This window comes from Muscardinus avellanarius (assembly GCF_963383645.1).
Source record: "Muscardinus avellanarius genome assembly, chromosome: X".
Lineage (NCBI taxonomy): Eukaryota > Metazoa > Chordata > Mammalia > Rodentia > Gliridae > Muscardinus > Muscardinus avellanarius.
This window is the reverse complement of record NC_137792.1, coordinates 47,856,951-47,873,877: the sequence shown is the minus strand read 5'-3', so window position 1 is coordinate 47,873,877 and position 16,927 is coordinate 47,856,951. Positions and strand designations below refer to the sequence as shown.

The window sequence follows — 16,927 nt, the reverse complement described above, 5'->3', positions numbered from 1 at the left end:
AAAAACAAAAAGGGTTAGGGGTTATTGCTCAGAGGTAAAGTGTCCCTGGGTTCAATCCCCAGTACCGAATAGATACATGCATACATACATACATACAGTATAAAGTGGCTCTGGTGCATCAAAGCTCTTTGATGTTCCCATTGTATTACCTCAGAAAACTTTCACACAGGAAATTTGTTTCCTGCTTTTCTTGGTTTGGTTCTCCTCTGTTATATAGAAATATAATATCTCAAAAATAAGATTTATTATTACTTATTACCATAATTAAACACTGTCCTATAATGGTATTTTTATTCAAAAGAACATTGTAGACCTCCCTTGGCCTTTTTATTTCCTACTAAACACCATCATCTTTCTATCTGACATAGGTTTGAAATCTCTTATTATCCTGTTTATTCTGATTACACTCCAATTTCTCAATGTCTTTCCTAAGGTACAACACACTAAACTGATTATAATACTACAGATGTACTGAGGCTAAATATCTTGAAGTACTTCTAAGACCATATAATTTTCGTTGATCAAGCTCAATTACAAACTAAAATAGATATACTTCTGGGAGGGATCAGGGTTGTTGGGGATAGTAGTAAAGGGGAGACATATATCTTTCTGAAATCTGAATATACTTTAATATTTATTTAAATGAAATGGAAGGTTATGGCTTGTGAATTCTATCCTGGACAAATTTTCAAGCAAGTTTGTTCAACAAACTATGAGTTGTGAGACTAGCACTGTTTTTGGAGAGGTGTATCATACACACACACACACACACACACACACACACACATACATACACACACACAAGATAATTTTTTTCTTTTCTTTTTGGTACTGGTGATTGAACCCAGGGGCATTCTATCTCTGAGCCATACCACCAGACCTATTTTGCATTCTTTATTTTGAAACAGGGTCTCACTAAATTACAGAAGGCCTTACTAAGTAGCTGAGGTTGTCTGTGAACCTGGATCCTCCTGTCTCAGCCTCTCAAGTACTGGGATTACAAGCGTGTGCCACCACACTCGACTTTCTTTTTATTTTGAAAGAGGGTGTCTCTAAAATACGAAGATCCTCGCTGGGCATGGTAGTGCACACTTGTAATCCCTGCGCTTGGGAGGCTGAGACAGGAGAATCACACAGGTTTGAAGCCAGCCTCAGTTACTTAGTAAGGCTTTCAGCAACTTAGTGAGACCCTGTTTCCAAATAAAGTATAAAATAGGTCTGAGAGCATAGCCCAGAGGTAGAAAGCCCCTGGGTTCCACCCTTAGTATTACCAAAAAATAAAATAAAATAAAATAAAATACCAAGAACCTCACTAAATTGCTGAGACTAGCTTCAAACCTGAGATACTCTGGTCTTAGTCTTCCAAGTACTCAGATTTCATGCATGTGACACCATCCCTAGTTTTATTGTTTTATTTTGAAACAGGGTCTTGTGAAGTTTCTGAGGTTCTCACCAATTTGCAGAGGCTTGCCTCAGACCTGTCATCCTCCTGTCTCAACCTCCCAAGTACCAGGATTACAGGTGTGAGCCACCATACATGGCTAGACAGCCTTATTCTTGAAAAATTTATAGTTCAGGTGGGAATCAATATTTCAAAGAGACTAGCTTTTGTAGGGAAGAGAAAAAGAGACAGTGTTGATAGAGGCAGGAACTAAAGTTGGTTAAGTATGGTAGGGATAGAAATGTTGTTCTCAACTTTCCCACCAAAGCATCCCTAATGGCATAGAAGAATAAGCACATTCTCCCGGAGAGGCCCAGGGTGAGTACCTTAGTAATGTTAAAGTACATTTGAAGTTTGTGATTTCTTTTATTTGAATTTCATAGTTTTTTTCTAAAATAAAGACATTTTAAATACATAGTACCTTAAATTATTGAATATCAACTAACTTAAGAGCCCTAAGAATATATATAATGTTTCATGCAAGGATATGCATACCCTTTTGAGAAACATGGTCTAAGCAATGGAGATTCATTGTCCATTCTTAAACATTAAGGAAACACAATAAAATGATGTTTATGAAAGATTAGTCTTGAAGCAGTGTACCAGAAAGATTAGAAGGGGTGAAAGGCATAGGAAACAGAATGAATAAAAAAGGGAACAGATGGAGGGTGGTGAGACCCAGGAAAAGGGAAATATTGATGCTTACCTGATCCAGCATTTTTGCCATCTCCTCCAATGAGTGGAACTGTAATGGCTGCAGGGCCCCCATCTGTAGGCAAACTGGTATACACCATGGGCAGAGATTGGACCACCACTGGGATGGTCTTCAGTCCACCCATCTTATTTGGCAGACTGACTGAGGGGATGGTGTGAATCACATGTAAGATCTGCTGGCCACCAGTCCCCTGAGAAGAGGCCAGAATCGAGCCTGGAGTCAGGACAGTGGGAATGCTTGCTGAAGTGCTTGTGTCAGCTGTTGAAGTAGACACCACAAGAGACTGGGGAGCAGACTGTGGCTTGGGAGGACGTATTGGGGCTTGCAACATGCTAGCAGGCTGGAGAGGAGCCTTGGGTTTATGAAAGGAGAGGTCAACTGGTTCCACCTGGGGCAGGCTGAAATCATTAGCCAGAAGTTCTTCTGGGGGTTCAATCTTGATGTCATTAAACAATGCTGGGTTCTCCATGGGGCTGGTGTCCAGGAGAGATGGAGATGTCATATTCCTTCTGTCTGCTGTCTCAGGGAGATCTCTGATCTGAACAGGGCCAGTGACCTAAAATAAATAAACAATTGGGAGATGCAAAGCAGAGTCAATATCTAAAGAGGCATGTGAGCAGTGAAAGAAAAAAAGTGTATTTTCATATCATGGAAAAAAGACATGGTGTTGAAAGAAATGAGAAAAAACACTGAAGGAGAAAAAGGAAGGAAAAAGTAAATACCATTATGAACTGGTAATATATCAAGCAATTGATCAAAATCAATTTAATTTTCATAGTAATCCTGCAATATTAATTAAAGTCAACACTCTGTACATCCACTAAAGCATCATGCCAAGCCTGGAGCCAGGACATATGAATAGGCTATACCTAAGGAGTTCATAAGAACATACTAACTATAATGATAGAATAATGTGAGTAGCTTAATAAGTGATATGACATATAAGATATTCTGGAAAAATGAAATGGAATGATTCATTCTATCTAGGCAGAAAAGAATTCAAGAAGAAAGTGACATTTTAGATGAGTCTTAGAGAATAATAGTAATTTTCTAGGCAGAAAGAGGTAAGAAAGATACTTCTGTCTTCAGAGATGTTATAATAATAGAAAAAATGTTTAGGGATGATTGATGCATTATAGTTATATTATATGCAAAACTGTGAACTGTGCCACTTCTAAATCATGGGATATTTTAAAATACAAATATCTACTGTTGAATATATTTCCAAAGGAAATAAAATCAGTATGTCAATAGTACATCTGCACTCTCATGCTCATTGAGGCACTAGTCACAACTGCCAACAAGTGAAAACAAACTACATTTCCATCAGCTGGTGAATGGGTAAAGAAAATGTGCTACATATTCACAATGGAATATTAATCATTCACAAGAAGAATAAAATCCCAGCTATTTGCAACAGGGATGGACATAATAAGCCAGGCACAGAAAGACAAGTACTACATGATGTCACTCATATGTGGAATTTATAAAAGGTGATCTCATAGAAATTGAAAGTAGATCGGTAGATCAGTGACTACTGGAAGCAGAAGAGATAAGGAAAGGTTGTATGGAGGAGGATGAGGAAAGGTTGATCAATGGGTATTATGTTACACTTAGGAGCAAAAAGTTTTGTGCTATTGTTGCAAAGTATGCTGACCACACATATATACACAGGCACATGTATGTGCATGCACGCACACACATAAACACATACACAGGATTGAATCCAAGGACATTGTACCTCTGAGATATATTCTAGGCTCTTCTTAATTTTTTTAATACCAGTATTTGGACTCAGTGGCATTCTACCTTTGGATTACACCCCTAACCCTTTTACATTTTTATTTGAAATAGGGCATCACTAAGTTGCAGAAGGTCTCACTGAATTGCTGAGGCTGGTTTCAAATCTGTGATCTTCCTATTTCAGCCTACCAAGTACTGAGATTACAGACTTCTGGTGCCATATTGAGCTCTTTTAATTTTGTTTTGTTTTGTTTTTAATTTTGAAACAGGTCTCACTAAGTTGCTGAGGCTGACCTTGAACCTGGAAAATTTCAGTCTTGGCTTCCCAAGTACTGGGATAACAGGAATGCATCACAACACCCAGCAAGTATGATAACTATAGACAACACTAATGTATATTTCAAAACTCTAAAAGAAAGGATTTTGAAAGTTTTATCAACATAAAGAAATTGTAAATATTTGCTGTGCATGGTGACACACATCTCTAATCTCAAAGATTTAGGAAGCAGAGGCTGAAAGATTACAAGTCTGAGGTTGGCCTTGGCAACTTGGTGAGAGCCTGTCTCAAAATTTAAAAAATTATTAGGTCTGGGGATATAGCTCAGTGGTAAATTGCCCTTGGATTCAATTCCAGGTACTGGAAAAAATGATAAATATTTGAGGATATATACATATATATGTGGATATGTATGTATGTGTGTGTGTGTGTGTGTGTGTGTGTGTGTGTGTGTGTATAGGACTTCCGGGAAGATGGCGACCGAGAAAAGCGGGGCTTAAGGGCCCCGCTAAAAACCAATCTCCATTACCACAAAATCAGCGCCTTTCATAGCCAGAAAACACTATCACCAGAGAAACAAAAAAATCACCAGGCTCCAGAGAGAAAGCGGACTGAGAACAGAGCTCAGAGCCACAGAGGAGATACACCGGCCTCACGCCCCAGGACGCGGCAGCAGCGCCATACTGCCGGCGGCAGCGGCGAATTCACCGGACGGCTACAGCAAGCCAAGGTGAGCCGCTGTGGAACAGACAGGCGGGATTTCTTGCCACAGGTAAAATCTAAAGCTCCCAGTGGCTGAGCTCAGCACACGCTGCAGGGATTCAGAGTGGAAATCAAAACCAAGAAGAAATACGCCAGCCTCACGGCCGAGGGCGTGGCATTGGCGCCATAATGCCACCGGCGGCAGCAGCAGAGAATTCACCGAATCCAGTGCAGCTACATCTGCGTACTCAAGAACAGTGAGTCAAATTGCGGGCCACAGAGGAGAAATCCCAGTACTGTACCTCCTGGGACTTGACCCAGTGGGGGAGGGGCGGTGGCAGAGATATCACACCATAGGACAACGTGCAACCTGGCACCCCCCCATAGTTTAAAGCAGCCTCTATCGACTCCCTGGGTCGGAGACTCTGTGATACAACCCAGTAAAGGAGTAGTGGGGTCTGATATACTACAGACTCGAGATCCAGAGCACCTTAAGTGAAGCCGTAGTGACCCAGGGAAGAACCCAGAGAAGGCACAAACCTCCGAAATCATGGGAAAGAGGAATAACAATGGAGCAATGAATGCCCACAACCCCACAACATCAGAACCCGATAAAACAGAAAATCAGAGATTTCTAGAAGATCAAATCAGGAAAATAACTGTAGAAATAATAGAGGTGCTTCGAAAAGAACTCAGAGAGACCCAAAAAGAGATAAAGGATGCAATTAATGAAGTAAAGGCCTCAATTCAAAGCACAAACAACCGATTAGAACACATGGAGAACAGAATCTCTCTCTTAGAAGATGATCATTCCAAAAATGAACGCATAGTTTCTAATCTAGGAAAAAATATCCGACAGCAGGAATCTGACATTGAAGAAATATGGGCCCATTTTAAGAGAGCTAACCTAAGAATAATTGGAATAGAGGAGGGAAAAGAAAGTGAAACCAAAGGGATCAACAATCTCTTCAAGGAAGTAATAGCAGAAAATTTTCCAGACATAGAGCAAGAGGTCGATACACAGGTCCAGGAAACTTATAGAACTCCCTTTAGACAGGATCGGAGAAGAGGATCCCCACGCCACATAATTGTCAAAATGACCAATGTGGAAGCCAAGCAGAGAATCTTAAAGGCAACAAAAGCAAAGGGCCAAGTGACATTCAGAGGCAAACCAATTAGAATCACTCCAGACTTCCCAAACCAAGTCATGAGAGCCAGAAGGGCTTGGAGTAACATATTCCAAACTCTGAAAGAAAACAACTTCCAGCCAAAAATTTCCTACCCAGCAAAACTTTCTATGACATTAGATGGAGAAATAAGAAGCTTCCATGACAAACAGAAACTGAAGGAATTTATGTCTTCAAAACCAGCGCTAGAGAAAATTCTCAAAGAGATTAACTACAAAGAAGAAATAGGTAACACACACCAGTACCAGAGAAACAAGATTCTCCATTCAACAGACAACTAAGATTGGTTATCTGTGGAGATTCATTATTTATGTTAGTCTTTTACCTATCTCTAAATGGTATTGTTTGCCTTTATTGTTGTTAATTTTTAGGATTTCTAGTTGGAATATTAATATACCTTCAGATATAGCATTTGGAAATATTTTATCCAATTCTATTAGTAACTTTTAACTCTGTTTACATTGTCTTTAGATATACAATATTTTTTTTATTTTTTAGGAAGTTTGTATACTCTTCTGTTGCCTGTTCCATTGAAATCATATCCAAGAAATCACTGCGAGTTTCAATGTTGTGAGGTTTTATGACCCAGATTTTCTCCTAAAAGTTTATAGTCTTAAGATTTATATTTAGGTCTTTTATCTATTTTGAGTTAATACTTGTATATGGGATTAGGTAAGGGTCCAATTTTATTCTTTTCCGTGTAATTTTAATTTTTCAACAATATTTAGTTAAAAGATTATTATTTCCACCACCAAATGTTCGTGGAGTCCTTGTCAAAAATAACTTGACAATATAGGGAAGAATTTAGCTCTAGGCTTGTTCTTAACTCCAATGGTTTATATATCTGCCTTTAGAATAGTACTACACTGTTTCAATTATTGTAGCTTTATATGGTTTGAAATCAGAAAATATATATCTTCTAGCTTTGTTCTTTTTCAAGATCGTTTTGGGTATCTAGAATCCATATTCCATATTAGGATAGATTTTTTCTGAAAAATAAATATATAAATATATGATAGTTTCACCTAAAAAAATAGAAAAAAATATTCTCTGGTAAGAAAGAAAGCAAAAAGAAATATTGAAATGTTATCTTTAAGTCATCAAAAGCTTGGTATCATTCAAATGAAACTGTTATGTGAGATTATCATTTTAAATTTTGGATAAATTGCTATAATACTAGATGTCAACCACTAAGCCAAGCATGGGAAGGAGGGATGGGGAGAGAATGGGGTGGGAATCGGGTGGGGGCTGACTGGGTGATGTGTGCATGTATGTCTACGAAAGTTTGTATCCCACTATGATGTATGAATATAGTGCACCAATAATATATATATATATATATATATATATATATATATATATATAATGTTTAACCAGATTTGAACTTACTCAATGTATATATACTTTGAAACATTGCATGATACTCATTATCATGTAAAATTTTTATGTTTTTATATGTCAGTTAAATAATTAAAAACATTAATAATCATTATATACATAAAATGACTAAGAAGTCCATGAATTCAAACATCATGGAGATTCTGTACTATGAGTAAAATTACAAAACAGCACTCTGGATCTTAAATATGGCTTTGGAGATGGTGGTATGTCTTTAGTGACTAAATTAAAAAAATCTCTATTCTCTATCAACATATTTGAGTTATGGGTGTTTTAAATTATGAGAAATGTTTAAAATTCATCCTTTATATAAAATAGAACCATTATTATTTTTATATATTTGGAAGATGAGAGAAGGTTGGATGACAGAACATAATTCTTTGGAAGAATGAAGTGACATGGGCAGAATTATTTTTATGAGATTTGACTCGGTCTTCAATGAAGGTAGAGTGAAAGAAGAATAAGATTGGATTCAAAAAGACCAGAAAGGAATCAAGTAGAAATATCATGTGAGACATTAATCAGACAATTGGAGAAATCTGACTTTTGACTGGATATTGAATGGTATTAAGGAATTATTATAAACTTAACATGTAATAGCTGGGCATGGCAGTGCACACCTCCTGTAATCCCCGTGTTTGGGAGGCTGAAACAGGAGGATCGCAGGCTTAAGGACAGCCTCAGCAACTAGTGAGATTCTCATCAATCTAAAATCAGGCTGGGAGTATAGCTCAAATGTAGAATGCCTCTGGATTTAATCCCCAGTACAACAAAAGAATAAATTTAAGGTGCGATAATGACATTATGGTGATAAATAAAGTTTTAAAGATTTAAGTGAGAGATAATAAGGGCCTGATCTCAGAAGAGATGAGGAGTATGGAAAGGCAGTGTCTTCTTGCTCTTACTTCATTTATAAAACTCTTACAGTATGCTGGGAATGTGTAAAGGCACCAAAAAAGCAAAGTACTCAATCTTGAGTTACTCTTTTTTTTTTTTTTTTTTTTTTTGGTGGTACTAGAGATGGAACCCTTCTACCTCCGGGTTATACTCCCATACCTATTTTGTATTTTATTTGGAAACAGGGTCTCTTAAACCAGCTGAGGCTGGCTTTAAACCTGCATGATCCTCCTGTCTCCGCCTCCCAAGTGTGGGGATTACTATCACGCCCGGTTACAGTTACTCATTTTTTGAGAGCATATTTTTTTCTGGACACTAAATAATGAAAATATAGAAACTGAAGAACACATAAATTACTTTTATTGTCTTGAGGAGATTATGATTTTACAAGGCCTGGCTTCAAAAAACCATTCTGAGTTGTCTTTTTTAAAATTAAATCTGACATGTGGTCTGACAAATTTTAAAACTCTTGAGTGCAGCAGGACTTCAAATATTATACTTTCCTGCTATCATCATATGGCTTTGATAGAAATGATAGAAGGCTACTTGTTTAGGTTTTGGTGTTATAATAAAAACTTCCTCAAAGCATATCATTATATTTTTCTTCTGTATATGTATGTGTATGTATACACATACACACACACACACACACACACACACACACACACACACAGTCACTTTCAAGTGTTCCTACTATATCTAAGTGAATCTAGCCTCCAGCAAGCATTTTCTGGGTTTCAGTGTTGTCTTCTGCAAGCAAGCTTTGTCAAGAAAATAGACTATACTTCAAAGCATCTCTAAAAGTTGATCTTAATGCTACTGCTTTATGGCCTAAAAACAAGCTTTCTAAATTTACAAACTAATGGAGTGAATAATTTTTGTATGCACTGAGAATTCTCTTTTTAATGTGATCAAAACATTTTAGTAGAAATACTGGTAAGAGAAACAGATCAAATAACGTCCATATATGTAGGTGCCACGACCAATCTCACTAACATGTGAGGGGAGGGAGGGGAGTGCAGGGTGTGATCTGGAGGATCTGCTTTAGGTCATCTGTTTATTTTCATCTTCAATATTGTCATTGCTTGGGTCTGGATTGCCCCTTGAAGGCTCATATGTTAAAGGCTTTCTTGGTTCCAAATGAACAATGTTTAGAACTGGAGTTTGGGGAAAGTGATTGAATCATGAGGGCTCTGACCTTGTCAGTGTATTAATCCATTGATACATTCCCAATTTGAATGGACTTTTGAGAGGTCATTGGGAATCTAGTAGGTAGAACTAGGAGGAATGGGTTCTTGAAGGCATGCTTTTGGGTCTGTATCTCATCCCTGGACCTTTCTCTCTCTGCTTCCTGGCTACCATGAAGTAAACAGCTTTCTTCCGTCTCCCCCTTCCATCAATATGTGTCTGCCTCATTACAGGCTGAAAAGCAATGGAGCCACTGCTGAAACTGAGCAATGGAGTGAAACTATAGAAGCTGTGAGCCAGAATAAATCTTTCCTCCTTTAAGTTGCTTTTTCTCAAGTATTTGTCGTAGCAGGAAAAAGCAAACTAACATGGATATTGTGGGATGGCTTTATATTTTAAGTATGCCTTAGTTAATCACAATCTTTCCTTTAAAAAAAGGGGGAGTGAGAGAATAGCTACTTTCCCCACTTGCTATTTTAAAACCCCAAGCTGCAGCTTTCTAGAATTTTTGTGCATATGACAAAGGTTGTGTATGAAAAGAAAATACAGAGTGGATTGAAGAGAAGCTTTAATTTCCATAGTAATAACCTCACATTTCCAGAATCCTAGTCAGACTCATTTAAGCCTATTTAAGTTGGCAAAAAATTATGCTCTTCATTATGTATTACAAAGATGATAGAAAGAGGCACTTAGGACCCTCCCCCCAATTCTAGAACAAAATCCAGAGAAAGGGTGGTCAATGTCACAAATATTTATGCTCCTGAGCATTTGGTGATGATGATAGGTAGAAAAGTCTCAGGTCCAAAAGGGTCAGATAAATCAATCGCTAAAAACAAAATTTCTATATTCCACTTATCTGAAACAGCTCTGATGTGGAGCTTGAAAGTGGGAAGGCAAGACTAAAAAGAAAATGAAAGAACAAAATACTTCAGACAGCACAGTAGGTGGAAAGGAGAGGAAGGAGTGTTGTCATGGTAACAAGATAAAGCCCAGGCTCCTCCCTACCAGAAAGATGAAAGCTGTTTTTGTGCACAGGTCTTTTCTAGCTTTGCTCTGGGTTTAGACTAATCATTTTCATGCCTGGGTGCACATGTTTGTGCATACACACATATATTTTGCACATTCATTGTTTACGTCACACAGAGTCAGTTTAATCCTCTGAAACTCCAGTCCTTCTCCAATAAGGACATCATGTGTTTGCATATTAGAGGAAAGAGAAGTGAATGGAGGGAAATAGACATAATCCAAACCTAGAGAAATTTTCCTTTGTTTTCCTTTGCTTTTGCCTTTAGTTTATAGTTTTTTTTATTGGTGCATTTTAGTTACACATCATAGTGAGATTCAAAGTGATACATTCATATATGTACACAATATGATTTAGTATGTTTCCCTCCACACTCTAATTTCCTCCCCTCCTTCTTCCATATACATGCTAATATTATTGATAGTGATACATTCATGTACAAACATAACATTAATTGGTCTGTTTTCTTTCTCAAGCCTCTTTTCCCCCTCCTCTCTCTTTCTCCCAGTCCCCTCCCACTATTCTATTGGTCTCCCTTCTCTTTTCCTTAAAGTCCCTCCCATATTGCAACCATCTTAATAGCAATAAAGTGCTGTAGGACAAAAAAAGTATTAATTTGTACAAAATAATGAGCTAGGTACTCTTAAGGAGCTAGGATAGTAGCAATCACATCCAGGGAAAATAAGATCAGAAATGTACATATGTATGCATGCATGTGTATATATGTATGTAAATGCACATATTCATTCATTAATTGCTTTGTATTTCACATGAAAATATTGAAAATATTTTCATGTGAGATACAAATATTTTCATGTGAGATACATGAAAATATTGAAAATATTGAAAATATTGAAAACATTATGAAATTGAAAAATATTAAAAATAAATAAATACCTTTCTCAAAGCATCTAAGATCATTTGGGGGTCATATATAAATGAAATTATTTTAGTCTAATAATAATATATTTGTTTTTAAATTTTTTTGGTGTTACTGGAGATGGAACCCTTTTACCTCCAGGCTATACTCCCAGACCTATTATTTATTTTGTTTGGAAACAGGGTCTCTTAAGCCAGAGAGGCTGGCTTTGAACCTGTACGATCCTCCTGTCTCCGCCTCCCGAGCGCGCAGATTACAAGCATGCACCACCACGCCCGGCTATTTTTACACTTTTATTGGTGCATTTTAACTACAAATCCTAATGAGGTTGAGACAGATATAGACATACATGCAGAGAGCATCTGGCCTGTTTCCTTCCAGATTCCTCTCTGCTACCTGTCTTTTTCCTGTATATAATAGTAAAATTGGTAGCCATACCTTCATATATGTACATATCATTATTTGAATTATTTCTTTTATCAGTTCTCATTTTTTCCTCTCCCCACACCCCCACCTCCCTTCCACTAATCTATTGGTCTCTTTCCTCATTTCTCTAAAGTCACTTTTGTTTCAAATTTTCTCTCTAGTGTCTAAATATAAAACTTATGATCCTTGACTTACTGTGACTGGCTAATCTCACTTAGCATAACGTTCTCCAGTTCTTGCAAATGACATAATTTTGTTGTTCTTTATAGATAACATTCCATTGCCTGTAAATACCATATTTTTGTAACCTATTCATCTGTTAATGGGTAACGAGGTTGGTACCATAATTTGGCTATTATGAATTGTGTTGCTATAAACAGTGTATACATGTATCACTATAATATTCTGACTTTAATTCTTTTGGAAATATACCAAGGAGTGGTATAGCTGAGTCATATTTACTTATTACATATTTTAAAAATATATGTAACATATTGTGGTGGTCTGAATGGTAAGCTCCAAAACACATCTGTTCATATTCTAATTCCCAGAATCCCTGAACATTACTTTGCTCAGAAAAGGGTACTTTTCAGAAATAAGTTAAAGATCTTGATGCCACTGCCCTGGATTATCTGGGAGGGCAGCTATATTCAGTGACTAATATCTTTACAAGAGATACATAAAAAAGACAGAAAAAAGGAGAATGTGATGTAAAGACACAGGAAAGCCAGTGGCACATGTCTGTCATCCCAGTACTTGGGAGGTTGAGACAAGAGGATCACAGGTTCAAGGACAGCCACAGCAACTTGGTGAGACTGTTAGCAATTTAGCAAAATCCTGTTTCAAAAAAAATAATAAAATAGGTTTGGGGGTACAGACTAAAAGTAGAATGTCCCTGGGTTCAATCTCCAGTTACCCCCCGCCCAAAAGACACAACAGACACTGGAGTAATGGAGTTACAAGACAAGAAATGCATGTATCTACCAGAAGGTAGAAGCAAGCAGCAGATCTTCCAATAAGACCGCCAAATGAATTGTGACATTGGCAACTCCTTGATTTTAGACTTTTTACCTCTTGAATAGTAAGAGAACAAATTTCTGTTGTTTTATTTTATTTATTTATTTATTTATTTATTTATTTATTTTTGTGGTACTGGGGGTGGAACCCAGAGGCTTTCTACCTCCGGGCTATCCTCCCAGACCTATTTTCTATTTTATTTGGAAACAGGGTCTATGTTGCTGAGAGCCTCACTAAGTAGCTGAGGCTGGCTTCGAACCTGTGCGATCCTCCTGTCTCAGCCTCCCAAGCGCGGGGATTAAAAGCGTGCGCCACCACGCCCGGCATTTTCTGTTGTTTTAAACCATCAAGGTTGTGGTAATTTTCTGCACCAATCTTGATGGAGCTTACTTTTAAATTAATAATACTTCAGAGCCAGGTGTGGTGGCACACACTTGTAATCCCAGCATTTGGGAGGCTGAGACAGGAGGATCGCAGATTCACGGTCAGCCTCAGCTACTTAGGCCCTCTGCAACTCAGTGAGACCCTGATTCAAAATAAAGAATAAAAAATAGGGCTGGAAGTGTTTCGTGTAGCTCAGAGTAGAATGACCCTGGGTTTCATCCCCAGTACAGTGATGATAATAATAATAATAATAATAATAATAATAATAATAATAATGCTTCATATCAAAACCAGAATTTTCCAGATTTCTTCAGAGAAATTGATGTAGATATTTTATGCTTATATTAGCTAATTAAAAAATAAGTAAATAATAGTGATGGCATGAAAATCATAATTTTTTTCTTTCTTTTTTTTTTTTTCTTTTGTGGTACTAGGGATTGAGCCCATGGGCATTCTACCTCTGAGCTACACCCCAGCCATAATTTTTATGTTGAAACAGGGTCTTACTACATTGCTAAAGGTCTCACTAGATTGCTGAGGCTGGTTTCAAATCTGCAATCCTCCTGTCTCAGCTTCCCAAGTACTGGAACTACAGGCATACACCACCACACCGGGGCATCATAACATTTTGAAGGCATTAAATTAACAATAAAAGTTTTTGAGGTGAAAAATATCACTAGGAAGACAAGGTAGGTTGATAGGTAGGTAGGTACATAGACAGGCAGGTAGATGAAGCAGTTGACAATGGAGAACAAGTACTGAGCAGAGGTACATGAGTGATGATACAGAAAAATGAGAGTCCCAGGAGTGCAAGTGCATCATAAATTTGTGAGCATTAGGGTTGTCAATGGGAGTCTTATAGAATAATTAAATTGGAATTTGGGCCCTATGGTAAGTGGTGGGAGTGAGCAAATTAGTCAAGGTGACTGAGGCATAATGCAGGGAAAAAATTCAATGTGAGAAAAGGTGGCACTTAAAACCTTGTACAAATGTGTGACTCAATTAGATATTATAGAAATACATTCATTTTCATGGGTGTGACAATACTAAAGTAGTTATGTAGGAGAATGTCATTATTTGCAGGTGATGCAAGCTGAGTTATTTAGAGAAGTTTCTTAATGCAGTTTACTTTTAAAAGAAAATGGAGCTGGGCGTGGAGGCACACTCTTGTAATCCCAGCATTCAGGAGGCTGAGACAGGAGGATTGTGATATGACAACAGACTCAGCTACTTAGTAAGGTCATTTGCAACTCAGTGAGACCCCTATTTCAAAATAAAGAATAAAAAAACTAGGGCTGGGGATGTAGCTCAGACGTATTTTCCCCCTGGGGTTCCATTCTCAGTACAAAAAAAAAAAAAAAAAAGAAAAAAATGGGAGAGAGAGGAGTAAAAGAAAATATGAGACTTGGGTAAGTGTGTGCTCAAATTTTCACAACAGTAAAAGTGTCTAGGGGTGATATATATGGTGCAACAATAATCCTAAAGCTGTTGATACACTTCGACCAAGAAATTCTACTTCTAGGAAACAATTAGAAACTAGAAACAAAGAGCAAATCATGGAAATGGCAGGAAACAAAAAAGTTCTTAGATCACCCAATTATCCAGAATTTTCTACCTACTAAATCAATTTCAAAATGTCTGCAAAATTCTAGAACTTGAGTACACATAAAACATGCATGGAAAAACAGTTCTACATTTATACTTATGTGCAATGAGATTACAAAATAAAGTAGCTATGCATGCTTGACTACATTTGTACAATAGTTTTGTATCTAACACTACTTCAACACAGCTTCTTCTTGGTATTAACTATCACTAAGCTCCAGCAATCAGCAGATGTTTTGCAACAATTAGCAAATTTTGATGTGCTAATAGTTTCTAAATGGCAACAGCTACAGGTAAGGTAAACAAGGAATTAAATTGAGTTTATTATCATTAAAACACTACAAAAGAGGCTCACACATATGCATATTTAACTTAAATCCAATTATATACCATGAGTCAAACAGTTTATGATAAAAATAAAAAAATAAAAAATATGACTTGTAAATATATCCCAGATATTTTGACAGTTAAGTACAGCATATACAAAACTGGCTACTCTAGTTTATAGGTGATCTAAAGGATTTTCAAGGTTAAAATTTGACTGTATTTGGGTTTTACTTAGGCAATGACTGATAAGTTGCAACTTCAATATAGAGTGTTTGGCTGTGAAAGCCAGATAATCTGTTTTGAACCCTTGTTCAGACTGGTCAAGGCCACTTTTCTTTCAAATGGGAACACTGAAAATAGTGATGGCTAAGATTTCTGTGGTACTGGGGCTCAAAACTAAGGATGTGTACATGCTAGGCAAATGCTCAACCACTGAGCTATATCCTAGACTATGATGGTTAAGTTTATGTGATAATTATCTGGGCCACAGTGCAGGATATTTGCTCATACATTATCCTAGTTTCTGTTGTGGGTGGTTGTTTGCTTTTTTTTTTTTTTTTTTCAGTACCGGGGATGGAACCCAGAGACATTCTACCACCAATCTATCCTCCCAATCCTATTTTATAGTATTTAATATTTTTTGAAACAGGGTCTCACTGAGTTGCGAAGGGCCTCGTGAAGTATCTGAGGCTGTCCACGAACTGCAATCCTCTGGTCTCCGCCTTATGAATGCTGGAATTACAAGTGTGCACCCCCATGCCCAGTCCTGCTTGCTTGTCTTTGACATGACTAACATTTACATCCTGGACTTTTAGTCAAACGCATTAATCTCCACAATATGGATGAGCTTCATCCAATCAGTTGAAGGTCTTACTAAAACAGAGACTGATTTCCCCAGTGCAAGAAGAATTCTACCAACAGTCTGTTTTTGGACTCTGCAACTCCTGAATCTCCAGTCTGCTGGCCCATCACATCAGATTTTAGACTTTCCATAACCCTAATCATATGAGTCAATATCTTAAAATCTCTCTATATATTTATATTTACTAGGCCTGATCCCCCCACCTCTGTGTTTCCTTGGAAAACCCTGAATAATACACTGTTCAACACGATTATCGTGATGATTCAATAAGACAATGCATTTAATCTTCACATATCTGGAATTTGGGAGAGTGCACAAATGTTGCTATTGTCTATCAAAGGTATACTATGGTCCCAACAAGTCAGATCTGCTCCATATTTGAACCTGAAACCCAGGCATTCAGATACACCGTGGTAATCTATGTTCCTTAATCTCTTCACAGTCCCCAAACATGTTGTTCAAAAGAAAAACGAGCTTTGTCTTAAAATGTTTACTAGGTATTTAGCACATTTATGACTGAATATTTGTATCGTATTTCCTGATGACTGACCTGTTTGAATACTTGCATAGAACCACCTTCTGAATTAAGTTGGACCTCCAAGTTGTTTATGAGTTGATCCATATCTGGAAAACATTTAAGGGAAAGGTAACTTTTAAACGAGATCTAACCCACTCTATATATACAGCATTCCATTTACTCATGGTTAAAACTGTTGTGTTCTGAACATACTTTTTCATAACTGATATGTCACTGAAACATTCTTCTGGTTTATTCTACTCATCAAGATGGCTCTGTCCCCAACAATGATACCTGTTCACAACCCCAAAGCTCTGCACAGATGGATGTTTCAACT

The 16,927-nt window shown here is 37.3% G+C and overlaps 1 protein-coding gene across 1 annotated transcript in view; it reads right to left on the bottom strand.

Annotated features, from left to right (window-relative positions):
* The window catches only part of KLF8 (KLF transcription factor 8), a gene marked incomplete at both ends in the record, with an annotated part of 32,326 nt that extends 15,631 nt beyond the window's left edge, over positions 1 to 16,695 (bottom strand). The window contains 2 exons of the mRNA XM_080718656.1: positions 2,148 to 2,712; positions 16,624 to 16,695. Coding sequence (XP_080574782.1) covers positions 2,148 to 2,712; positions 16,624 to 16,695 — 637 coding nt within the window. The remainder of the gene's footprint in view (positions 1 to 2,147; positions 2,713 to 16,623) is intronic.
* Between the last annotated feature and the right edge of the window lie 232 nt (positions 16,696 to 16,927).